At 43.6% G+C, this 27,071-nt stretch overlaps 1 protein-coding gene across 2 annotated transcripts in view; it reads right to left on the reverse strand.

Annotated features, from left to right (window-relative positions):
* Nucleotides 1–27,071, reverse strand: part of ZSWIM8 (zinc finger SWIM-type containing 8) — a gene marked incomplete in the record, with an annotated part of 160,939 nt that overhangs the window by 96,678 nt on the left and 37,190 nt on the right. For both annotated transcript variants that reach the window (XM_077454531.1, XM_077454532.1), the window contains 4 exon segments: nt 3,474–3,581; nt 5,629–5,801; nt 20,321–20,415; nt 23,833–23,986. In XM_077454531.1, the coding sequence (XP_077310657.1) occupies nt 3,474–3,581; nt 5,629–5,801; nt 20,321–20,415; nt 23,833–23,986 (530 nt within the window).

A 27,071-nucleotide genomic window follows, 5' to 3' on the forward strand; every position in this document is an offset into this window, starting at 1 on the left:
ATTTATTTTAAAATGACTAAATTGTTTTAAAAAAATAAAATAAAATTGATCACTTTTATTGCTGTCACAAGGAATGTAAACATCCCTTGTGACAGTAATAGGTGGTGACAGGTCCTCTTTATGGAGGGATCGGGGGTCTAAAAGACCCCCCACCCCTCCTTTACACTTCAATGTATTCAGATCGCCGAAAACGGCGATTCTGAATACCGGATATTTTTTTTTAAACCAGCTTCATTGGCAGCCGAGTAAACGGGAAGTGACGTCATGACGTCGCTCCCGTGTTTACGATGAGGAGACTGGAACGAAGCCGATTACGGCTTCATTCCAGTTCCTCCCCAGCAGCCGGAGGCGTCGGATCACGAATCGGTGCTCCCGATCGAGCGGGAGCACCGGTAACAGCGGCGGGAGGGGGGGACGTCCCCTCCCGCTCCTCCGGCATAACAGCCGAGCGGCTTTTAGCCGCATCGGTTGTTATGCCTGGATAGCCAATCGCCTGCTGCAAAAAACGGTACCAGTATGCCTGCAGGTGCGGGCATCATCCCGGTATAACCCCCGGAAGCCGAGTACGCATATCTGCGTACGCTCGGCGGGAAAGGGTTAAACCTCAAACCCCATATATGTAAACATTTTAGGAATAAACCATCAAAAGTGCAATAATTGACATATAGAAAATTTTAAAGTGCTGAAAAAACACATGAATATCAGAACGTGAAAAGCCCAATATAAAATTATTAGTGATGATCAGGGCAGGACTTAGGGTGGTGGGGCCCCTGGGCTTAAGTCATTTTCGGGCCCTACCTTCTATACATTACCATATTTATTGGCGTATAACATGTACCCCAAGTTTAGGAGGGAAGTTTAAGGAAAAAAACTTTCATTTAAATGTCCATCAATGCAGCCTTATCAGTGTCCATCTGCAGCCTTGCCCATCCATCTGCAGCCTTGTCCAGTGTCATTTTCAGCCTTGTCATTTGCAGCCTTGCCCCAGTGTCATTTGCAGCCTTGCCATTGCAGTCTTGAAGTTTAAAAATGACAAAACGCCGAGATACAGAGTCCTGTGTATCTCGGCGGCTCTCGGGTCCTCTCGGCGGTGTAACGACATATTCGGCGACCCATCACAGTTTGCTATGGAAATGACGTTCCGTCTCTGCCATCTTGGTACACCCCACACTCATCCACAGTAAGGATACACTAAGAAGGGGTAAAGTGCAGTCCCGAGCGGAGCTGAGAGTAGCCGAGTGTACTCAGCTCACAGTTGCATGACTGTGAGTGGAGCCAAGCCGAGTACACTCGGCTATGTATCTCGGTGGTAAGCCCAATGGTAAGTCCGGCCCTGATGATAAAATACTAAAATTCTATAAGTCCATGCAAAAAACGTGTTGATAGATGAATAAATCCAGCTGGACTAAAATTCTACTTCCAAAACGAACATTTATAGTGCATGAAAGGTGAAGTAAAAAGCCACCACCAATAATCACTGAGGCTTACCAGATTGAATGGACTCAGTAAGGCATATGCTCAAAGAGTCAGTCAGGTCTCGAGTCTCGGGTGATCACAGATCCGAGTAAGGAATGACAGCTGATCACGGTAATCTGTTTTTTTTTTCTCCTCACGCTGACAGCGCGAGGAGAAAAAAAAAGCTGATCACCAGCTTATGTGCAAGGGACATCAGTCCTGAAGAGGAAGGAGGCACATCTGCCTCATCTGTGCCAATCAGTACCCCTTGCCATTGCCACCTGCCAGTGCCCACCTGCCACCTATCAATGCCCACCAGTGGTGCCAATCAGTGCCTAATCAGTGCCACCTAGCAGTGCTGCCCATCAGTGTAACCTACCAGTGCCAATCAGTGCCCATTACTGTCACCCATCAATGCCCTTCAGTGCCACCCATCAGTGCACACCAGTGCCGCCTTATCGTGCCCATCAGTGCAGCCCATCAGCGTACATCAATGAAGGAGGAAAATTACCTGTTTGCAAAATTTTATAACAAAATATATTTAAAAAAAAAAATAATAATTTTTTAAAATGTGGTCTTTTTAAAAAAAAAAAAAAAAAAAATACCAGCAAAAGAAAGCTCTATTTGTGGAAAAAAGAAAGCTAAAAATTGTATTTGGGTACAGTGTTGTATGACCACGCAATTGTCATTCCAAGTGCGACAGCACTGAAAGCTGAAAATTGGTCTGGACAGGAGGGGGGGGTTTAAGTGCCCAGTTGTCAAGTGGTTAAGGTGATCATACACCAATGATTGGAAAGAATCGGCCAGTAGGGAGATGTAACGGTAAGTATATTCTCCTACAGGGGACCCAGAACAGAAATGGATAGGCTCCAGAGGTACAAATCGTGGTGTGGATGCACGCATAAAAGGTCAAAGGAAATAAAAACACACATAGTGTGAATCCACTTAACAGAACATTTAATATAAAACTGAATGGTTACACTCACATTTGGGAAGAAATACAAGCGCTTTTTTCAAAATTCGTACAGAAACGCAATGGGAGCAGTGTCCACTGTCCATTCCATTTTAAAATAAATGTTCTGTTAAGTGGATTCACAATAAGTTTTTATTTCCTTTGACCTTTTATGCGTGCATCAACACCACGATTTGTACCTCTGGAGCCTATCCATTTCTGATCTGGGTCCCCTGGAGGAGAACAACTTACCATTACATCTCCCTACTGGCCGATTCTTTCCAATCATTGGTGTATGATCACCTTAAAGCCTGACCGACTCATTCGGCATATGCCTTACTTAGTCTATTCAATCTGGTAAGTCTCAGTGATTATTGGTGGCGGCTTTTTACTTCACCTTTCACGCACTATAAAAATGTTCATTTTGGAAGTACAATTTTAGTCCAGCCGGATTTATTCATCTATCAACACTTTTTCACATGGACTTATAGAATTTAATATACCATCGCTAATACTTTTATATTGGATCTTTCACATTCTGATATTCGTGTTTTTTTTTTCAGCACTTTAATATTTTCTATATGTAAATTTTTGCACTTTACATTTGATGGTTTACTCCTAAAATGTTCACATATATGGGGTTTAAGGTTTAAACGCTAAGCATCCTGATTAACTGTTGCACTTTATATTTGATGATATAGCCTCAAATGTTTACACATATGATGCTGGTGTTTAAACACTAAATATCCTCATTTAGGTTCTAATTACACATAGCTTATTAGCGCTGCACCTTTATTCCTAAAACATGTTACTATAAGCCTGTGGTAATGGCTTTTTTGCTTCAAGTAGTTTTTGTATTCTGCTACTAATGTATGGGAATGCAAAACCCACTTGAAGGGCGTGAACTGTGGGTTACATGCACCTGTCAATGAATTCTGAATGATCTCAGTGTCTCAAACTGATGTCAATTTGATGTACAACCCCTAATGACCCAGTTCCCTAAAAAGGTTGCAGAATACTGAATGAGAAAAATGCATGCAATATCTACATAGGACTGTATACTCACTTGTTGTGGCAGCTCACTGATCAGATACTGGGCAAACTTTTGGAGCTGATCTCTCTGCAGCCGAGATAAGGATTCTGAAACTGGGGCTCGTAAACAGACAGCTGACGCCTGTGTGGAATAGAAAAATTACATGGATATTTCAGATCATTTGTCATTATATGTAACCATATAAAAACAACCTAAAAAACAAGACTGATCTATTGTGAGGTATATACAAGTGCCATACTATACACTTAACAGCGGAAGTAAGGCATGGTGGGAACAGCCTTGATTTGCCATATAGTGCAAGTGTGAGCATATTTGCACATTATGACAGTTATTTTTGGGTGTGCTTTCCTCCAAACTTTGTGAGGTCCAAGCTCTCCACATCCTCTCCATCCCCACTACTGCCATGTCTTTCCTCTTCTTCTGGGTCCATTGCATTCTTGATTATCCTATTGGACAGGCACTGATGATGTTACCCCAGTGCCGTGGAGTACAGAAGTGACGTGTTTACAGCACCCAGCTACTGTACATTGTCCTGTCCTTGCAGTCTGTACACTGTACTGTGCATGCGCTGCAGTTAGTGTACAGATTTTTTAAAACTAGCTGTTGGGTAAATGTTTTTGTTTGAAAAGATTTAAAATTTTATTTTACCAAAAAATAAGAAATAGTTTACTGAATAAAAGCCAATGCTCTTCTTGTGACGTAATTTCTGCTCTCAGATACCGTGATGCATTCCGATATAGGCAATCTACTGTATATGTACATCGATGTAGGTGCATTGGCTTTTATTCCTTTTTGTTTAACGAACATTACTTCACTTTAGAACGTACTCTCTTCTCTCCTTGGCATTGGTCATTTTGCTTTTTATGTGGTATATGCAAAACACCCAAGTGGTTCACTGGGTGTTATAAACGCTTGATTTGACTCACTTGACAAAACAAGGACTCAATAGTGTCTGGTGATTGCAGGAGAAGTTTGGGGGCACCTGGAGTGCACCTGGGCAGCACTTTTCGGGACACCACCATTTCACTGGATACATTTTGATACAAGTCACAGATTTCGCATTTGGGAATAACACAAGCAATGAGCACTTTACTGTATTGTACTTTTAAGCACTATTGTCAGCATTGGACTTGTTTGCTTTGCACACTGAGTTTACCTGTTGGTGATGCAGCACTGCACCCTCTGTAGGGTTTTTACTATTTCAGCCTTCAGAGTGCTTCTGGGGTCTATTTATTTAATTCCTTTGTAGCGCAGGTGTGTATTTAGGTGCTCCCCCATTGAATGAATTTTAACACAACTCACAAATTTTGCAAATCACACAAGCACATTACTGTATTGGACTTCTATGCACTACTATTAATTCTGGACTGTTTTTATATATGGTAAGGTTTGCATATTCACTTCAATTGTTCGTGACAAAGTGCACTCCGTGCGGATTTTACAATTTTAGCTTTCAGAATACTTCGGCACTTTGTGACAGCAGCCTGGGTCCACTTATGTATTTACTTATTTTGTAGCACAGGTGTGTATTTGTTTTATTTAGAAAAAGCCCTACCTGTTGCCATTTTTCCCCTTCTGCTTTAAGTAGAGGGAAAATAAAAATCTCACCAAAAAACAATTTATTAAAAGGAATCCTCTAATTATATAACAGTTTTAAAAATCTGGTAAACGCAAAGGAAAACGCTCACATTTTAAAAGGTCTGGGATAAAAAGATATGCCTTCTTTAATAAAACCAAAAGAAATACAAAAATGACCAGTTTACTAATCTTTTGGAACAGTTTACTTCTATAGTTGGTAAACTTTACTGCAAAGCTACAGGTTTACTTGCTAGCAGTCCCTGCACCTATGCATTTTATTTTGCTCAAAAATATTCTACAAGAGAAAATTTGCTCACTCAACCTTGCCTAATCACATTGCACAAAGATATTAGGGTGCCTTTGCTAGTTACCAGTTCACAAGTCTATATTCTCTTTCAAGATCCAAAAATTCTAGTTGGGTGCAAATCTACCATGTGTGTGATTGATTCAGAGGTGACTACATAAGTGCAATCACAGAATGTAGGGATACAGGTTTTCCTTTTTTGATGGTACTATGGGGGCAAGGGTGCAAACGGTAGAACGTAGTGGAAGTTGTATTCAAGCCTCCCCCTTACTGCAGGTTACGAACATTGTGAATTCGAAAGAGGCAGAGGGCAACGACATGGGAACACCACTTGGCTCCAGCTCCACAGGTACAACTGCAAGATGTAATTCGGCAGCGGTCAAACATCACGGCTACGTTGTAGGCCCCTTTTGGAGGCAGCATTTGTGGCGGTACCACCGTAGCGCTCAAGTGAAAACCTGCAAAGAGTGGAAATAGGAAGAAATACTTAATAGTGTTTGAGGAACTATATGAAACAAAAAACAAAGCACCACAAACGGAGATTCAACATAAACAGCCCAAATTCAACCCCAACTTGAACGGTTTTCCTTGTTATGTACAATTTATGAGATATTCTCTATGCAACTGAGCTGATCCTTCTTTCGTCTCATCAGTCAAGTAACAAGAAGTATAGGAACCAGGGATGAACTCAGGTGTGTTCAGACACTTGTCCTGAAGGTCCCTGAGCTTTCTGCCATGAAACGGTCACTCATAGGCGGTGGAGGCATCCCCTGTCGTGCAGCTGCACATATACATGCCCTTTGCATGTGTGTGGCTGCAGGGCAGGGCATGCCTCTGTTGTGTATGACTGGCTGTCCACTTTGACAGCTTCCTGGTGGGATAACTGGGGGGTTTGGACCCGTGTCCGAAAACACAAGCTAACCCCTATTAGTGACAGGTATTGGCAAATAAGGGAGACCTCTGCCTATCTGTGGCCACGCTGAGCCAAAATTAAAATGAAAAAAATGAAATATTTTAGTACAATAATGTTTTTACTAGTTCGTTTTAGCACAGCCACGTCTATATAAAAAAAAAAGGCGTTTACTCACTAAGGATCTGTGAGAGAAACATTCATTGACCTAATGAGATGGGCATTAAACACAATTACAAAGCCCTCTGTGCAGCTATCAACTAAAGTTGAAAGCAGTATGGCAAAGCATAAATCACTGGGTAAGGACAGAATTTTCAAGTGTGACGTGGCTAACCTCTACATCAGGCTTGCTCATCCTTGAAGGCTCTGTGTAACGTATATCCAAATATAACTGGGAGTAAGAATAAAGCAAAAAAGAGCATGCCGCAGGTAAAACACCCAAAATATCCTTTAATCAATAAAATGTACCTCCAATGAAGGTACTTTATTCTCAGGTTACCAACTTGGTCCTCATTTCATATAAGCCACTCTGAAGTACTACTGGCATTTTATCACCCCTGGTTTGTTCAGTAAACTTTACAGCCCTTCACTACCACACAATATCCCTTATTTCACCAGCATTTTAAAAAAGGAAAAAAAAAATGTCTGCATCTGTACTGTAAGTGAACATTTGATGGAGTCGAGTTTCCTTGTCAATATGCTTTGCTTATTCAAGTTGCATCTCTGTAAGCACATTTTATTTATATTCGATTGATTAAAGGGTGTTTTACCATGCACTCCATTTTCCTTTAATCTTGTCCCTGGGAAAGGAGAATGATAAATTCCTCCACCAAAGAATGCAAACTTAGGAAGCCCATAGGAGTCTTTTTTATTTTTTATTTTTTAATTAAACCAGTAACTTTAACAAAAATATAAAATAAAAATTACTTGAGTCCCCCATCCACACACTCAGTGTGAATGGGGGAATCCTCCTGGTTTAAGCTATTGGCTTTTGACAGCAGGGAGCTTTCCCAGTTGTCAGAATAATCTGATCAGCATTGCCAGCTGGCTTTAATAGCAGCACTACACCAATAATCTAAGTGTCCAAGTGGTTTTTAATTACTTCATATTGCGATAGGATAAAACAGTCAATGCCTCTTGGGACCTGTGTGGACTTTGGATGACTTGACAAAATGGGGAAATGGTAAATGCATGGCGTAACTGACACCGACTTTTTTTTTACATCAATTAGAGAGACCCCATAAAAGTTCAGAACAAATTAGCTATATGTTATTTTTTTTTTTAAATGCTGGTTACCATGCCACTCTGTACCTTGGGCATCTTTAAGAATTATATTATTTTGCTTTTGACACTTACTTTTAAATACCGTACTCATATAATAAAGTGCATTTTTTGACAAACTAGGTGTTCATGTTATGTATTTTACATATCATTTCTCTAATATGTATCCACACACATCATAATTTGTGTGACTAAAAATAGTAAGGGAGAAGCAATGACTCATCTTTGGCCTTTCGACTCATACTCTTGACACAAGGTTATTCTTATGCCGTGTACACACGGCCGGACTTTGACAGCAAAGGTCCGACAGAATGAATCCGGACAATTCGATCATGTGTGGCCTTCATCCGACCTTTGCTGTCGAAAAATCAGACAGACTTTAAATTTAGAACATGTTTCAAATCTCTCCGATGGACTCTAGTCCGGTCGAAAAATCTGTTCGTCTGTATGCTAGTCCGACGGACGAAAAACGACGCTAGGGCAGCTACTGGCTACTGGCTATGAACTTCCTTATTCTAGTCCGGTCATACGTCATCACGTTTGAATCCATCGGACTTTGGTGTGATTGTATGTGGCCAAGTCCGTTCCTTCGGAAAGTCTGTTGGAAGTCTGCCGAAAGTCCGTCGTGAAGACCGTTGGACCTAGTCTGCCGGAAAGTCCGGTCGTGTGTACATGGCATAAGAAGCAGACAACGAATAAAAATGAGCATGCACTGCAAAACCATTTAAAGCAGAACACGGATTTTGTTGACTAAAAGGAAATTTTGTTATTTAATAAACCATCTCACATATTCAGAGAGTCACTGTAACTTTACCCATTCAAGGTGATAGCCTACCTTCACTCATCTACACTCCCTCGCCATCTCCCGGCTCAATCACATCTCTCGCTTCCTTGCTCTAACAGAGCAGATCTTTCAGGTAGAGGATAATAGGATTTTAATAACAGCTTACCTGTAAAAGCCTTTTCTTTGAGTACATCATGGGACACAGAGCCTAAGTTAATAAATTAAACCCAAAAAAGAGGAGAGGGACCTCTTTGTCCCATGATGTACTCCAAAAAAAGGGTTTTACAGGTAAGCGGTTATAAAAAACCCTATTTTCTTTATCGTACATCATGGGACACAAAGCCCAAGTTAGTAACTTAATGGGACATCCCATAGCAATGCTATTGAGGGGAGGGACACACAGAGCGCAGGGTACCCCCAGACTTGAGGACCTATACTGCTGCCTGCAGCACACTGCGCCCAAAGGCGATATCCTCATACCTCCTTACAGCCACTTGATAAAACTTGGTGAATGTATGCAGTGAAGACCAAGTTGCGGCCTTACAGGTTTGAGCCATGGAGGCCTGGTGACGTACCGCCCAAGAAGCACTAACCGCCTTGGTAGAGTGTGCTTTGACTTGAAAAAGGGGGAATCTTACTCCTTAAATAATAAGTCTGAATTATAACTTGCCGAATCCACTTAGCGACAGTGGATTTCGACGCTGCCTGTCCTTTCTTAGGACCCTCTGGCAGAATAAATAAGACATCAGTCTTTCTAATCTGAGCAGTTGTCTTTAAATAGATTTTCACTGCTCTCACCACATCAAGACAATGTAGTGACTTCTCTTCCCTGGAACATGGTTTTGGAAAAAACAATGGCAGGACAATATCTTGGTTCAGGTGAAAACCTGAGAATACTTTTGGCAAAAAGTCTGGACGAAGGAGTAACACCATGCTGTCCTCATGAATAATCAAATATGGCTCTTTACAAGAGCCAAAACCCTCCTTGCTGAAGATATAGCAACCAAGAACACCAGCTTCCTTGTCAGAAGGACTAAGGGAATAATATGCTGTATCGGTTCAAATGTTTTTGTAACATGGACAAAACTAAGTTCAAGTCCCAAGGGTTCAAGAAGGTTTGACTGGCGGATTAAGATGCATCGCCCCTTGCATAAAACCCTGCACTAAAGAATGTCTTTGAAATAAGACAGATAAAGCGGAGACTTGGCCTTTAACAGTACTCAAGGCCAACTTCATCTCTACCCCTAATTGTAGAAAGGCAAGAATTCTGCCTATGATATATCTCCAAGGGTGCCAACCCTTGGATTCACACCAGGAAAAATAAGCAGTCCAGAACCTATAATAAATATCTAATTGTGGAAGCTGGCTTCCTTGCATTAATCTGGGTAGAGATAACTGACCCAGAAAGCCCACGTTTCTTCAGAATGTGGATTTCAATAGCCAGGGAGTTATATTTAGAGACCGTAAGGTAGGATGGAATATCGGCCCCTGTGAGTGTAGGTCTGGCTGTAGTGGGAGGGACCATGGTTCTGCATGCCATGACCTTCTGGGCCATGCTGGTGCTAGCAGAATTACCAGCTTTCTTTCCAGCTTGATCCCGCAAAGTAGTCCAGGCAGCAACTGAATAGGGGGAAATGCACAGATCAGCGAGAACTGATTCCACGGGGTCACCAACGCATCTCTTCCACATGCAAGTAGATCCCTGGTCACGGACACGAAGTTGACTAATTTCATGTTGAATCTGGATGCTAGAAGATCTAGGTCTGGTGTACCCCATCTTTGCCAAATATCGGGGGGGGGGGGGGGGGAGAGAGATCATTCCCCTGGGAATAACTGCTGGTGACTCAAGTAGTCCGCCTGCCAATTCTCTATTCCTGGAATGAAGACTGCCGATAGGCATGGAACATTCCTTTCTGCCCAAGTTAGAATATGGTTCACCTTTCTGCGCTGAGAGACTCTTGGTGCCCCCTTGGTGATCGATATAGGCCACAGCTGTGGCATTGTCAGATTGGATCTTGACAGGACAATCCCATAACCTGGAACAGAGCATAGAGAATCGCTTAGAATGAAGCCACCATCTTTCCTAGCAATCTCTTGAAGGAGGGATCGCCTTTTGACCTGACCATCCGCACCAGCTCTCTTATGGAGTTGATCTTTGCCTGAGGCATGAACACCTTTTTTGGGCTGTGTCTATGATCAGACCCAAGTACTCCAGCCTTTTTATCGATTTTAAGGAAGATTTCTCTAGGTGGAGAATCCAACCCAAACTTTCCAGGTAACTGGTTGTAAAGCGCACGCTTTGCTCTAAACGAGCCACGAGACTGGTCTATTAGTAATAGATCTAAGTACACCAAGACTGTTATGCCCTGTGCCCTTAACCTGGCTAGAGGTGGGGCCAGGACTTTTGTAAAACACCCAGGGTTCTGTAGCTAGCCCGAAGGGCAAGGCTACAACCTGGAAAAGCTGCTGTTCTACCTCAAACCGCAGAAACCTTTGGTGAGCGGGAATTATAGGAACATGCAGATATGCATCCCTGATGTCGATAGAGTCCAGAAGTTCTTCTCCTAGTAGGATAGAAACTACTGACCTGATCGTCTCCATGCAAAAGGAGCCGATCTTCAGGAACGGATTTCGATTTTTTAGATCTAGAATTGGTCAGACATCTCCATTCGGTTTTTGGACTAATAAAACCCCAAACTTTGCTCTTCCGTGGGGATCTGCATGATCACCCCGAGCCATTAATCGGTCTAGTGCCCGAAACAGGGATTGCCTTTTCTCTGGATCTTTGGGAATGTTTGACCTCAGGAAACGAGACGGTGGAAAGTCCCGAAACTCCAGCTTGTACCCCAGAGTTACCATGGAGATGACCCATCTGTGCTGAATTTTCTCTTGCCAGACTTCTGAAAACTTCAGGAGGGGGGGGGGCGTCTCTTCATGATGAGGCTTTAGTATTCTGCTTTGCTTGCAGATATCCGGCCCTAGGACTTCTTTTGAGCCTGGGCCTGACCCTGAGGTTTTCCTCTAGAGTCTGAAGGCAGAGGCTGTCGCCACTGCCTAGAGACAGAAGCAGGAGAAAGAGCCAGTTTAAATAAAGGGCGTTTATACTTACTTTTGACTGGCAAGAGTACTTTTTCCCATTAGAAATTGTTTGGATGTATTTGACCAAATCATCCCCAAATAGCCAATCCCCATGAAAAGGGAAACTAGTCAGGAGCTTTTTACATCGTGCTTCGACTGACCAATTTTTTAACCACAGGATTCTATGCATATGTACGGAGCATAATGCCCCTTTCACACGGATGGCTGTTCTGCCGCAGTTTAGCATGTTTATTTTTTTCTGTGAAATTCAAGACTCCAGGCACAGCGATCAGCTTCATTTGTACAGTGCAATTACCTGCGTTTATGTGCGTTTATGTGCAGTTGCGTTCAGCTACAGTTATCTAATATAGTTGTTCCCATAGCAACCCTTTTTCTAATTTATTTTTTTGGTCCCTTGAATCCCTTCTCACGCTGCTATCTGCAGTTGACACAAAAGACTGATTACCTGCAGTTATGTGCATATAGCTGCGCTACATCGCACCTGGACGCATTCAATTCAATTTTTTTTTACGCTGTGTGTGAATAAGGCCATAGGAAAGCATTGTGTGCTTTTAGCTGCGGTAGAAAACTAGAAAATCCGCAGCTAAAAGCACCATTCTATCCGTCCGTGTGAAAGGGGCCTAAGCGCAAGGCAGGACGCCTGTTGAATAGACTCTTTAACGATATCTATGGCAAAGCATAATGCTTTTGGTAGTTTAGCCAATTCCCAGTCTTGTCGGGCAGGAACCTCTTTAAGGGCCTATCTAAATTGTTCCTTTAGGGATGGACAGATACCTATTGCAGTGACTGCAGGCTGAATAACGGCACCTGCCAAGGAAAAAGCAGATTTTAATATTTTTATCTGTTGGATCCTTAAGCATTTGTGCATTGTCTACTGGGCAAGTTAGACTTTTATTCACACTGCAAATCGCAGCATGAACTGCTGGCACCTTCCATTCTTTGGTGAATTTCTCCTCCATGGGATAGAGAACTGAAAATCTCTTTGCAAGAAAATGCTTATCCGGGTGATCCCAATCAACATAAATAAGCTGTTCTAGTAATGCATGGACAGGAAATGCATGCAAAGGCTGTGAAGGTTTTAAGTTCTCCGACTGACACAGCTCCTTTCTTAGACCATCGGTTGTTACGTCACCTTCAGGAGAGGACTAGGCAGAACATGTTAAAAATTTTATAATAAAACTAGAACTATCTAGTTCTGCCCAAAAAGTGGTCCCTTAGGTAACAACCCCTCAGCCCGCTACTGCAGCCTCAGTACCTCGACAAGCAGTATAACGTAAAAACAATAGGAGGGGCGGGTGCTGTGTCAGTCAATGAATTACAGAGAAACGGATTTTACGGTGAGTACAAAAAATCATATTTTCTCTTACATTCACCGACTGACACAGCTCCTTTCTTAGACCATCAGGACGTCCCCAAGCAGTGCCAAAACGAGAGGTGGGAAAACAGCATAAAAACTTCACCCACAATGACATGTGGGAACTAGTATAAAAAAACTTTACCGACAAAAAAAATAAAAAAAAGTGTGTGGGAATAACCAAGAATTTTTTTACCTATAAAAAAAAAAAAAAAAAAAAAAAAAACAGAGTGCTCCTCAATCTGGGAGTCACTACCTCCAAACCGCCTCAGAACTTGTGACCGAAGAACCGAAGAGGGGGACAAGACTCCCGAAATCGGAAGAAGAGAGCAGCGGCGAAGAAGAATGCTGGGCTCCTCCGCTAGTAAAAGAGCTAGCAGAAGATAGCGGAGGAGTCTGGCGAGAAGACCCCCGAAGACGGAAGACCCCCGGAGCTGTGCAATAAACTATTTTAACCGTGTTGTGTTTTTTTGTACTTTTTTTTCCACAGGTGAATGGGTAGGGGTACGTTGTACCCCATACTCATTCACATAGGGTGGGGGCCGGGATCTGGGGGCCCCCTTATTAAAGGGGGCTCCCGGATTCCGATAAGCCCCCTGCCCGCAGACCCCGACAACCAACGGCCAGGGTTGTCAGGAAGAGGCCCTTGTCCTCATCAACATGGGGACAAGGTGCTTTGGGGTGGGGGGGCAGCGCAGCCCCCTCACCCCAAGGCACCCCCCCACGTTGAGGGCGCGCGGCCTGGTACGGCTCAGGGGGGGGGGGGGGGGGGAGGGCGCTTGCTCGTCCCCACCCCCTTTCCTGGCCGGCCGGGTAGCGTGCTCGGATAAGGGTCTGGTATGGGTCTGGTATGGATCTTGGGGGGACCCCCACGCCGTTTTCTAGGCATAGGGGGTTCCCCTTAAAATCCATACTAGACCCAAGAGCCTGGTATGTTCTCGGAGGGGGAACCCACGCCAATTTTTTTTTAAATACATTTGGCGTGGAGTTCCCTTTTGAGAGCTGATAATTCTGTCAGAGTCGCCTCCGTATAGACGGAGATCCGACTTGGAGGCGACCTCCATTGAAATCAATGGGTACCGGTCACCTACAAGTCGGATTGAAGTAGTACAGGAACCTTTTCTGAAGTCGGAGCGACTTCAGTAGTGTGCATTAAGACGGCTCTCATTCACTTACATTGCTTTTTAAATGTTGTCCGACCTGAGGCGACTAGGGGCGACCTGAAGTCGGATCTGAGTTGCCCCTGTGTGAACGGACCCTTAGGGTAGTCATCTGCAGCTGGTAAGAGGCTTTGATACTCACTTTGGTGTGATTCACCTTGGATCTGGGATCTTTTCACTGTCAACCTGTTTGGAGCAGCATTTGCACTTTATGGACTGTTTCATGTATTAATTTGGGAACTGATTAATACACTGTTTATATAATTAATTGTATGGAGCATCAACTGCACTTTATGTTCACTCAATAGCATGTGATTTAATTAATGCACTGGTTTGTATTATTTCAGTGAGCACGCTGTCTAATTTACACACACCGTCACTGATTTTGATAATTTTTTTGGGACTGCTTTTGTTTTTTTCTCTAAGAGTTTTTACACTATTACTTTTAGTTTCGTTTTTGTTTTTTGTATTTAATATTATTCTGAGTGTTTTAGTAGGAATCATTTCGGCTTTATGCCAATTGTTAGAGATTTTTCACTAAAATCTTTTTTATTTTTCATTAATTAGCGCTGCACTTATATATAATCTTCAGTCATGTATACAGGGGCCGAGATGTGAGAAGCAGCTGCACCATCAATTTGTTCCAATGGCTCACCCGGGCTGGCCATAATTGTTATTTCAGGCGAGGATGAAAGTGTGAGACTGGAATTCCTAACGCCTGAAACCTTTAGTTTTTTGTGGTGTCTTTTTTGGTATGCATAGTCCTAAGCACAAAAGCAGAGGTACTATTAACCACTTCAGCCCCGGCCCATAGACATACGACACTCACAGATGGGATCTCCCATCCTGGGTGGGCGTCATATGATGTCCTCTAATTCCCGGCCGTCTAGGGGGCATGTGCACGCCGGAGCGCTCGCACCCGCGGCATCGCTCGGGACCCGGTGCGTGTGCCCGGTGGCCGCTATGTCCGCCGGGCACCCGCGATTGGCCGGCGGACATAGCGGCCCGTGGATCTGTGTATGTAAACCAGTGTTTCTCAAATCCAGTCCTCAGGCCCCCCCAACAGGTCATGTTTTCAGGTTTTCCATTATTTTTTACAGGTGATTTGATCAGTTTCACTGCCTTAGCAATTACCACAGCTGTTTCATCTGAGGGAAATCCTGAAAACATGACCTGTTGGGGGGGCCTGAGGACTGGATTTGAGAAACACTGATGTAAACACACAGATCCACGTGCTGTCAGAGAAGAGGAGACCGATGGTGTGTTTCCAGTACAGAAGAACACCGATCGGTCTCCTCCCTTTGTAAGTCCCCTCCCCCCACAGTTAGAATCACTCCCATAGGGAACATATTAACCCCTGCAGCACCCCCTTGTGTTAACTCCTTCCCTGCCAGTCACATTTACACAGTAATCAGTGCAATTTTATAGAACCGATAGCTGTATAAATGTGAATGGTCCCAAAAATGTGTCAAAAGTGTCCGACGTGTCCGCCATAATGTGCAGTCACAAAAAAATAAATAAAAATCGCAGATCGCCGCCATTACTAGTAGAAAAATAAAATAAAAAAAAGCCATAAATCTATCCCCTATTTTGTAGATGCTTTAACTTTTGCACAAACCAATCAATAATCGCTAGTTGCGATTTTTTTTTACCAAAAATATGTAGAAGAATACAAATCGGCCTAAACTGGGGAAAAAAATCGTTTTAAAAAATAAAAAATAAATAAAAAATGGGATATTTATTATAGCAAAGTAAAAAATATTGTGTTTTTTTTTTCAAAATTGTCGCTTTTTTTTTGTTTATAGCGCAAAAGGTGATCAAATACCACCAAAATAAAGCTCTATTTGTGGGAAAAAAAGGACGTCAATTTTGTTTGGGTGCAACGCAAAATCCTCCGGGGCTGCAGTGGTTAAATTGCACTACTTGCCGCTATTAAGATCAGCCTAGTGCTAGGAAAAATGTCCTTCCAGTATCAGGAATGCCAGTTGCAACCCTTACGTTCCCCACCACTCCTGTGTCCCTGTGTGCAGCCTGCTTGCTCTCCTCGCTATCAGCGGAGGAGAAACTGCTCCAGCTGATTGTTAAGCCTGTTTGTTTGCCATGCATCCTCGTGGATATTCTCATGTAGCCAGCTTTCGGGTCCGCAGACCCAACACGAGAGAGGGTGGAGGAGAGGCAGGGCCCTGTCACCAGCAGGCAAAGAAAACAACAAAAGTAGTCTGAGCAACGTTCGGTAATGCAAGGGGGGTACACTACCATTTCCCTAACCCTCTGGTCCCTTCAGGGGGGATAAAAGCATTTGGCAGATCTCTTACCCGAGAGGAATCCCCCTGCGCAAGCTGCCACGGCCACACAGACTGACACTGAGCTTTTCAGTGAAGACAACAGATTAGCCGCATGCCGACCAGCCGCTGCAGTTATACTGCGGCAACATGGCTCGGCTGCACGAATTGCTGTCATGGTACCATAGACAGGCACTAGGGGGCGCACGTGCCCCTGAGACGATGCGAGTGCCTGGCGGTCTCGATCACCACCAGGCTCCCGCGATTGCTCGGGGCACACAGAGAACCCGGAACTGTGTGTGTGTGTGTAAACACACAGTTTCCAGTTCTCTGAGGGGAGAACTGACAGATTGTCTGTTCATACAGAGTATGAACAGATGATCTGTTATCTTCCCTGCACTGTCCCCATCCCCCTTCAGGACACACTTGACCCCTACACCGCCCCCTAGTGTTAACCCCTTCACTGCCTGTGAAATTTTTACAGTAATCAATGCATTTTTAATCGCATAGATTGCTGCTTTAATGCCAATGGTCCCAAAAATGTGTCCAAAATGTCCGACGCGTCCGCCATAATATCGCAGTCACAATAAAAATGGTCACCATTACGAGTAATAAAAAAAAATAATTTAATTATAAAATAAAAATGCCATAAAACTATCCCCTATTTTGTAGACGCTATAACTTTTGTGAAAACCAATCAATATAGCTTATTACGTATTCTTCTACATATTTTTGGTAAAAAAAAAAAAAAAAAACGCATCGGCCTAAACTAAATATTTTTTGGGGATATTTATTATAGCAAAAAGTAAAAAAATTATGCGCTTTTTTTTCAAAATTGTGGTTCTTTTTTTGTTTATAGCGCAAGAAATAAAAAAACCACAGAGGTGATCAACCACCACCAAAAGAAAGTTCTATTTGTGGGGGGGAATGTTGATTTTGTTTGGGAGCCACGTCGCACGACCGCGCAATTGTCAGTTAAAGCAACGCAATGCCGAATCGCAAAAAATGCTCTGGGGTTTAAGTGGTTAAGGAATGTGCATAGACTCCCTCTAGTGGAGATTTACGGCATGACAATATTTTTTCCCTTAGCCACTTCAGCCCCGGAAGAATCTGCCCCCTTAGTGACCAGAGCACTTTTTGCGATTCGGCACTGTGTCGCTTTAACTGATAATTGTGTGGTAGTGCGACGTTGTACCCAAACAAAATTGACGTCCTTTTTTCCCTACAAATAGTGTTTTCTTTTGGTGGTATTTGATCGCCTCTGCGGTTTTTATTTTTTGCACTATAAACAAAAAAATAAAAGCGTAAATTTTGAAAAAAAAAAAAAAGCATTATTTTTTACTTTTTCCTATAATAAAATATCCCTCAAGAATATATATAAAAACAATTTTTTTCCTCAGTTTAGGCAGATATGTGTCCTACATATTTTTGGTAAAAAATAAATAAATAAATAAATTAATAAAAATCGCAATAAGCATATTTTGATTGGTTTGCACAGAAGTTATAGTATCTACAAAATAGGGGATAGAACATTATTATATTTTTTTACTAGTAATGGCGGCGATCTGCGATTTTCATCATGAATGGCGGACACATCGGACAATTTTGACACATTTTTGGAACTATTGTCATTAATACAGCGATCAGTGCGATTAAAAATGCATTGATTACTGTAAAAATGTCACTGGCAGTGAAGGGGTAAACACTAGGGGGCGGTGTAGAGGTTAACTGTGTAACCAGGGAGGTTCTTCTAACTGAAGGGGGGGACTAACTACAGGAAGGGACAGATCTTGGTTCCTAGCTAATAGGAACACACGATCTGTCACTCCTGTCAGAACAAAACAGGGTAGTGTGTTTACACACACTCATCCCTGTTGTGTCTTCTGGTCACTATCGCTCGTGGCCGGCGGTCATCGCGACCATCGGTCACGAGCATCGGCACGCCCGCTGTGCAGCTGGTGCGCGCCTGCTATCCTGACCCCGTGAGATCACGTACAGCAATGTGATTTTGCGCAGGAGAGCCAACCTCCCGCAGTAAAACTGTGGCGGCTGGTTCGGAAGCGGTTAAAGAAGAATACATAGGTGTACTTTTTAGTTCCTAAGTTTCTTCCCTTACTTTATCCCCGCCGCAGGATTTGCCAACCTTCACCCATCACGACGGGCTGCGTTTAGCAAACCTTCAAGGACCGGGTCCCTTTTTATCGGGGTTCCACTCCCTTGGACCTGTAAAAAGCACTCTGCCAGGAAAAGCTTTTAGGTAATGTAGCATGACCAAAGCCCTGGGTCCCAGGATCCAGCCCTGCAAAGAGGGGTTACAGGCAGATAGATCTGATCTGTGGAGGCTATTTAAATCCAGCATGGATCCTTCCTGGAGCTCCTCAGAGCACATCTTCACTCGTGACGAACACCTTAGACACTGGCAAAAAAACTGATGTGCTCCTGGAAGGAGGAGGGGTTATATAGGAAGTGAACTTCCTGGATTGGGTATACCAGTGTCCATCACCTGAAGGTGCTTATATACCAGTTAAGTTATTAACTTAGGCGCTGTGTCCCATGATGTACGATAAAGAAAGGTGGTTTGCCCATGCAACAGTTTATGGGCCAAGCAGCCAATTGCCAGGCCTAAATGCTGCCACTTGGGGTGGGCAGTAATATCATCCACCCAGTTAAGCTGCAAAATACTTGGACTCCAGAACTTATGATCTCCTGAAGTAAGAAGTGCTAATGAGTTAGTATACCTTGACAGGGGGGAAAGGTGTCCCTCTGTCACTCCTCACTAAATGGGTAGGTAGCAGAGTGTATCCAGTCTAAAGAATCCTTTAAAACTGCTTCCATAGTAAAAATGAAAGTGAATGAAAGTTGCCAGTCAAGTGCCTTTATGAAATTAAAAACCATAGATAGCTGTTTAAACAGTCAGCATGGATAAACATCCACTTTAATTTTTCCTTTCATCGCACAGGATTTAGCCAAAATAACAAACATCTAACATAAAAAATTAAATAGGGAGTTTGACAACCCTTGTGAATACAGGGCAAGCGATTTAAATATGCAGTATCTAGATCAAGGGTGCCCAACCTTTTGAGGAGTGAGGGCCACTTTAGCACCGTTGGTAACCGATCGTGGGCCACAATGAGCGTAGCAGGCAGATCACCGGTCCGTGTCCACTCGGCATATGCAGAGCAGACACAGCCGCTCTACTCTATGGGCCCTCCAATCCGATCCACCCAGATAGAAGGGGACAGACCCCCTTCTGCTTTTTAAGTGGATCGTATTGGAGAGAGTGTGTGTAAACGGACAAGTCCGTTTACATCTGCCTCTCTATAGAGGTAAATGGAGGGTCCGATTGGGTCCACCTGAAAAACAGACAGACAGGTGGACCCGATCGGACCGATTGTGTGAAAGGGGCCTAAGGCTGCTTTCACACGGATGCACTTCAGTTTACCTGCACCTCTACTGACCTCAATCTTCACGTCTTTATCACTGTGTTACTGCAGGTGTCGCTGGCTGCTGCTGTTCCCCAGGAGGGAATGGCTGGTGGCTGCTGCTGGCTGTCTTCCAAGGCTGGTACTGTTGGTAGGTATTGCTGGCCAGTTCCCGACCCACCATCCCCCAGCATCAGTCTGACAGAAGCCAGCGCTGGAGAAAGCATGTGGCTGCAGTAGTGAGCAGAGCCGATGCTTCCCGTAACGCTCCTGTCATAGGCAGAGATATCACTCTACCTATGACAGAAGCCGGCACTATACAGGAAGTATCAGCTCTGCTTCCTCTAGCACTGGCTTCATCCTTCACACTGATGCTCGGGGGTGGGAGGTCAGGAACCCGCGATCTTGGCTTACCGACCCGCCATCCTAAAGTAGGAGGTAGTGGGCAACATCAGAGGGCACCCCAAGGCCAGCGGTTGGGCACCCCTGATCTAGATGCTGATTCATTCAAATCTATAGAATACATGCATTCCCTTTCCAATTCTCGGTGGAGAAGGAAAGTGGCAGTTACCTCCTGCTCAGCTCTGAGCCCTACAGTAAGGCACTAATAATGGCCATTTGGATTGCTTAAACAGCCATGCCAATCAAAGCCATGAATTTGAAATGTTACAACTGACATATTTACCAATCTGTAGAGGATCTTTTACGGCTCGCATGCGGAATAACTGTTCTCCCCTCTGGAACTCATCTGCACTTCCATTTGCCAAACAGGAGTAAAGCCTGTAGAAATTTGCAGAGAAAACATTATAATATAGTAGATCTGTATATGTTATATCTTTAGCCTTTACTCCTTATCTCACATACTGTAAGGGCACTATGGATATCACTAAGGAATGGAAAATAAATATTGGCTATTACTTGTTCATAAACAGATTCTAATATTTTATCTACCATTTGTCTATGGTGTAAAATGTTCATCCAATTCCAATTTAAAAAACTGGACAGTATAATCTTTCTTTCTAGCAAAGAAAATTTCCCCCCAACATCAGCCAAACAAGTAGAAGCCTAGCTTCATTAGACCCCGCTGAAGAGGACCACATCATAATGTTGAACAATAGTCACCTAAATTCTAACATTTCTACCTTGCTGGATGACAATACTCTAGAGATTACTGACTAGCCTAAAGCTAATCTACAGGGGAAATAAAAATGCTCCTCTGCAGTGGGGCTGCCCCCACACTGTAAGCCCTTGTATACACGGCCGGACATTCCGACAACAAAATCCATCGGATTTTGTCCGAAACTGGTGTTGCATACACACGGTCGGACAAAGTTGTCGGAAAATCCGATCATTCGGATCGTGATGGCGTTATTTAGTTACGACTGGACTACATTCAAGCTAGTAGCCAATATCTTTGTTCTAGGAATTTGATCTGAGCATGCGTGGCACTTTGTCCGATCGGAATTCTAGACAACACTTTGTCCGATCGGATCATGTTGTCGGAACATTTTTATATCCAGCTCTCAAACTTTGTTGGTCGGACAAAGTCGACGGAAAAAGTCAGATGAAGCCAACACACGGTTGGATTATCCAACAACGCGGCCCGATCGGACATTTTCCGTCAGAATGTCCGACCGTGTGTACAAGGGCTAAGAGTTAAACTTTTTCTTACCTAAACTTCCGTTCCCACAGCTCCTCCGTGCTGTAAGAACAGCCCCAGCAGCCTCCTCTTCCTTTTGCTCCAGCAGTCAGATGCTCTGACATCATGATGTGAGGATGCCAAAGAGCAGTCCAGTGCCCAAGAATAGGAGCAGCGCTATCTTCAGAGGATTGGGTAAGTAAAGCTGCTTTTCCATCCCCTAGACCAGTGGTCTCCAAACTGCGGCCCTTTGCTTGTCTATCTGGCCCTTGGGGCGCCATTCCTCCCACAATTACAAGGCACTATTCCTTCCACTGACACCAACAGTGGGGCATAATTCCTGCAGCCGATACCAACAATGGGGAACTATTCCTCAACAACAGGGCATTATTTCTCCCACTGCTACCAATGATGAGTCATTATTCCTTCCACCGGCACCAACCACAGGGTAATATTTCTACCACTGACACCAATGATGGGGTACTATTTCTCCGACTGACACAAATGATGAGGCACTATTCCTTCCCCTGAATACAACAATTGGGGTACTATTCCACCCATCAATACCAACAATGGGGCACTATTCCTCCACAAACAGTGGGGACACTATTCCTTCCCCTGATACCAACAATGAGGCATTATTCCTCCCAACAATTAGGCACTAATCCTTCCACTGATACCAACAATGGGGCACTATTCCTCACATCACTACCAACAATGGGGCACTATTCCTCCACAAACAATGGGGACACTATTCCTTCCCCCGATACCAGCAATGGGGTATTATTCCTCCCAACAATTAGGCACTATTCCTTCCCCTGATACCAACAATGGGGCACTATTCCTCCCATCAATATCAACAATGGGACACTATTCCTTCCACCATTACAAATGATGGGACAATATTCTTCCCACCAATACCAATGATGGGTTTTTATTTACTCCCATTGATGTCAGGACATTTTCTACTTACACTGGCCACAGTCCTGCCCCCTAAAAATCTTAAGGACAGTAAATTGGCCCCTTGTTTAGAAAGTTTGGAGACCCTGCCCTGGGCAAACAAGCATTTAACCCTCGCAGTGCATAGGTTAGCCCTATTGTAAGGGGGCATTTTCACTATTCCCGAAGTTCAGTTTTAAAGCGTTACTAAACCCACGGACCCTGCCTTCACTATATCTGGTCTCCCACAGTACACAGAACTGTAATTATTTTAGTAAATATAAACTGCTAAATACTTTCTCATCAGCAGTATATAGCAGTCTTGCAACTTCTATCAGTCTGGTTAAGGCTTGTAGGAGGAGTTTTCATTCTCTTCCAACTGTCCTATGAGACTACATGACTCCTGACTCTCTGTCTGGGCAGTGCTGATTGGCCCTGTGATGATCACATGCACTCTCCAACGAGAAAAAAAAAACTCTAGCAATACACACCAAACTGAGCATGTGCAGAGTGACCACAAAGGCTATGTTCTATCAGGAAATGGATTGGGGTAAGTGGAAGAAGGGGAGGACCAGAGAAGAGATCAAACCACCTTTTTACACAATGCGCAGGATTAATCCCTTAGGTTCCACAACGAGTATAATAAGCATGCTTTTACTGCATATATAGAGTGATTTTACTGCTGTGGGTTTAACAAACACTTTGTTTACCTGTAGCTAGCCTTTAAAGAGGCCATCCAACCCCCGGGCTATTATGCTGCTTTTCACGGCACCTTGCAAAACAGACAAGCATGCAGAGTGACTGCTGTTTATATGACTCAAACTCTACAACAGCTAGAGGAAGGCTTGATGCAGGGGGAACTCAGTCTCAATGGTCCATCCAGTCCTTAAAGCGGAGGTTCACACAAAAATGTAACCTCTGCTTTTCGGAACCCTCCCTGCCTCCCGTGTCACATGTGGCACCTTTCAGAGGGGAGGGGGTGCAGATACCTGTATAATACAGATATTTGCACCCACTTCCGGGCATAGACTCCCACGGCAGTCTACGCCTCTTCTCTTCCCCCAATGTCCACCCGCCACCCCCCGTCTGCTGGGAAATACACGGGTCCCAGAGACAGCAGCGACCATCCGGATTGCGCAGCACAACTCGCGCACACACAGTAGGGAAGTGAAGACGCAAGGCTTCACTTCCCGATTCCCTTACCGAAGATGATGGCAGCGGCAGCACCTGAGACCCGAGCCAGAGATCAGCTTCGGATACAGACATCGCGAGTGCCCTGGGCAGGTAAGTGTCCATATTTTAAATCAGCAGCTGCGGTATTTGTAGCTGCTGACTTTAAAAAAAAATTATAATATAATATAATATAATATAATATAATATAAATATATATATATATATATATATATATATATATATATATATATATATATATATATATATATATATATATATATATATATATATATATATATTTATTTATTTATTTATTTATTTATTTATTTTTTCGGCAGACCTCCGCTTTAAGATTTACAGTATAAAAGAAATATGTCACTACAGGTGCATGCAGAAATGTCAATATATGACCACAATAGACAAAACTCTCCTCCTCAACAACTCACCTTATGTCCTCTTCATTTTCCGGAAAGCTCCAGAATGCTATACGCAACTGCAGCTGCTCTGGTACTGGAGGATACACCTTCTCCACTACTTCGAATGGAATGTGAAATGCCACCTGTTTTGCAGATAGCTCCACCAATGGGTTCACAAGTCCATCTAAAAAGAGAATAAATATGTTTCAGAAAATGTTTAAGTCAAACTATCCGTACAGTTCTACTCACAATATCTCACTTTACAGTAACTTGCAAAACCAAACCTCATTCTTTATCTGCAGGAAGAATTTTTTTGAGCAAGAAACAGAGTGCCAGATACATTTCCAATCAGGAAAAGGTATAATTTTAGTAAGGAAACTGTGGTGCTATAAAATTAAATTCTGCAATAACCACCCCCAATGTTGGTAGCAGCCTCTGCAAAAAATAACCCCCAGCATTGATGTCAGTGACTACAATAATATACCTCCAAACGCTGGACTTTTATAAAGAAGGACAGCCTGGATAAGGAATATAGTGGGTGTGGCTACATTGTGCTGAATATTGGACAAGTTTTAAATGGCTATGGTTCAAGTGGTTCTAAAGGCTGAAGGTTTTTTACCTTCATGCATTTTTTTTATGCATGAAGGTAAAAAACCTTCAGTATCCAGCTCCCCCCCCCCCCCGCAGCCCCCCTAATACTTACCTGAGCTCAATCCCAATCCAGTGATCTGCACAAGAGAGGCTGCTCTCCAGGGTCTCTGCCTCCTCATTGGCTGAGATGCAGCTGCTGTCAATCACAGCCAGTAAGGAGGGAGCAGGGGGCAAGGCTGAGCCCCATTCTGTGTGTCTTATGGGCACAGAGAGTTTAACTCGAGAGTCAGCATGCACAATTGCCCCCATAGCAAGCAGAGAAGGATCCAGGCTGCTCTGTGCAAAACCATTAGGTCCAGTGGATTTGTTTGCTCAGCGGGGGAAGTCCCCGCTGATCCCCACTGAGCAGGAGGATGACAGGTCCATGTCTGCTCTCCTCTGTGGAGCGGTTGGATGGAAATGGGCCGCCTGTCCGTTTCCATCCAACCATTATCTGATCCGATGGATAGGGAACAGATTCCCATACATCTGTTCCTGGCGCCTCAGATATGATGCCAGTGGACACGTCAGCTGACATCCACTGCTCCATAGAGTGCTATGGATGGACCAATTGGAGCATTTGTGTTAAAAGGGGCCTTAAAGAGAGCAGGAAAGTATAAGATGTTTGTTATTTTTAGAGAAAAAAGTACATATATACCTTTAATATAATTTTAAGTAGAGTCCAAGTCTATGCACAGTATACATTTGCCACAGTCCTTGCACTACTAGATACTTAGTAACCATCAAATGTAGAAATACACTTCAGCCATAAAATTATGACCACTGACAGGGAAACAGAATAACATTGATTATGTCATGACAATGGCACCTGAAAGTGGGTGGGATATATCAGTTAGCAAGTGAACATGTTGTCCCTGAAATTGATTTGTTGAAAGAAGAAAAAAATGGGCAAGAGTAAGAATTTGATTTACTTGGACAAGGGCCAAAATGTAATGGCTAGATGACTGGATCAGATCATCCCAAAAACCACAGCTCTTGTGCGATTATCCTGATGTGCAGTGGTCAGGACAGATCAAGGAATAAAAACCAGGGAACCAGCGACAAGGTATGGGCAGCTAAGGCTCATCGATGCAAGTGGGAAGTGAAGGCTGGCCAAAGTAGTCCGATCAAATAGAAAAGCTACTGCATCTCAAATTGGTAAAAAAATAAATAAAAGTTTTGCTGGTTCCAATATCAAAGATGTCAGAACACACAGTGCATCGCAGTTTGTTTCATATGGGGCTGTGTAAGGGCAGATCCGTCAGGGTGCCCATGCTGACCTGTGTTCAGTTAAAAGTAACAATATTAATTTTGGACCTTGGAAGGTCTGCAAGTATGTAAACATATACAAAACAAATACCTGCTCATGAAATAATGAGCAAATGCACAATTATTAGAAGCAATAGAGAAAACATGTTCTCTGCTGATCTGCAATTCACAATGTGGGTGCAATACAGGCTGGTAAAAGCAGTGAGGGAGCCGACAGGCACAGGGGTAATTAACTGATATGCCATTTTGAGTGCCAATGTGTGACTAACAAGCTCAGGGAGATACCTGGCAGAGCTGCAAGCACTGGCAGGAGAGAGCCTGAAATCGGTACAGCAGGGATTTCTGCAGATCCTGTAATGGAGAAGGGGTGCATGGCTCCTAGGGTTTGCAGCATGCAGGCTCAGTTCTGGCGCCAACATGGAGAATTTTGCCTTGGAGATGTCTTATATTGATCAGCTGGTCAGGCTCTTTCCTTCAAGTGCTTGCAACTCTGCCAGTTATCTCCCTGGGCCTGTCAGTCCAGGTTACAAAAGCAAAGGTCCAGTGCTTGCAGCTCTCCACGGGGGCATCCGTTAGCATGCCTCTCTAAACCTGTCAGCTTACTCAGAGAAGAAGCTGGCAGTCTCTGAGGCATGCTGACAGTGGAGGCATTGAGAGCCAGATATGAACAGCCAAAGGGCCAGATGTGGCCCAGGGGCTGTAAAATGCCACGGTCTGCTCTATTGTCTGTATGATGTGAGGTCCATTAGAATTTGTGCCCCCTGGTTCTCTTAGACAGATTCCCTGTTTGTCATTCCAGAAGGTCCAGAATATATAAGAGGAATTGACAGGTTATTGTGCAGGCCTATGAGTTGCTAAATAAAGTGTCTACTGTTCTCGACAAAAGCCAATCCACTAGGGCAGCTAGTGCCTCAGGCTCTTCATCATGAGGCCTCTATGTCTTAAATCTGCAAGGCTACAACATGGTTTTCTGTCTATGCTTTCTGCAAGTTGGACAAGGTTGATGTGTCCCACCTTCACAAATGCTAGATTCGAGCAGAAGGATCTACAAGCAGCTTTTTATTGTCCTTGGCATCAGTTTTTTTTTTTTTTTTTCTTGGGAAGTAGTTCACCTGTTTGGGTGTGCCCATCCCTTACTATGGACTGCTTTTGAAGAGCTCTAGGTTGCTTAACATAATGTTGTGTCCCTCAATGGACGATAAAGAAAATTAGTATTTTCGACTTGCTTTAAAATCCTTTTCTTGAAGTACATTAGAGGACACTGGATAAATACTAAACAGGTACCCTGCAGACATTGCTATCCTTCTAGTACTTTGCAAACTTTTGAAAGGGTTGAATATATTCAGAGGTGAAGCAGAAAGCCCTCAGAT

This window comes from Lithobates pipiens, unplaced genomic scaffold, assembly GCF_037356315.1.
Source record: "Lithobates pipiens isolate NorthernLeopardFrog02 unplaced genomic scaffold, aLitPip1_a1.2 Scaffold_25, whole genome shotgun sequence".
Lineage (NCBI taxonomy): Eukaryota > Metazoa > Chordata > Amphibia > Anura > Ranidae > Lithobates > Lithobates pipiens.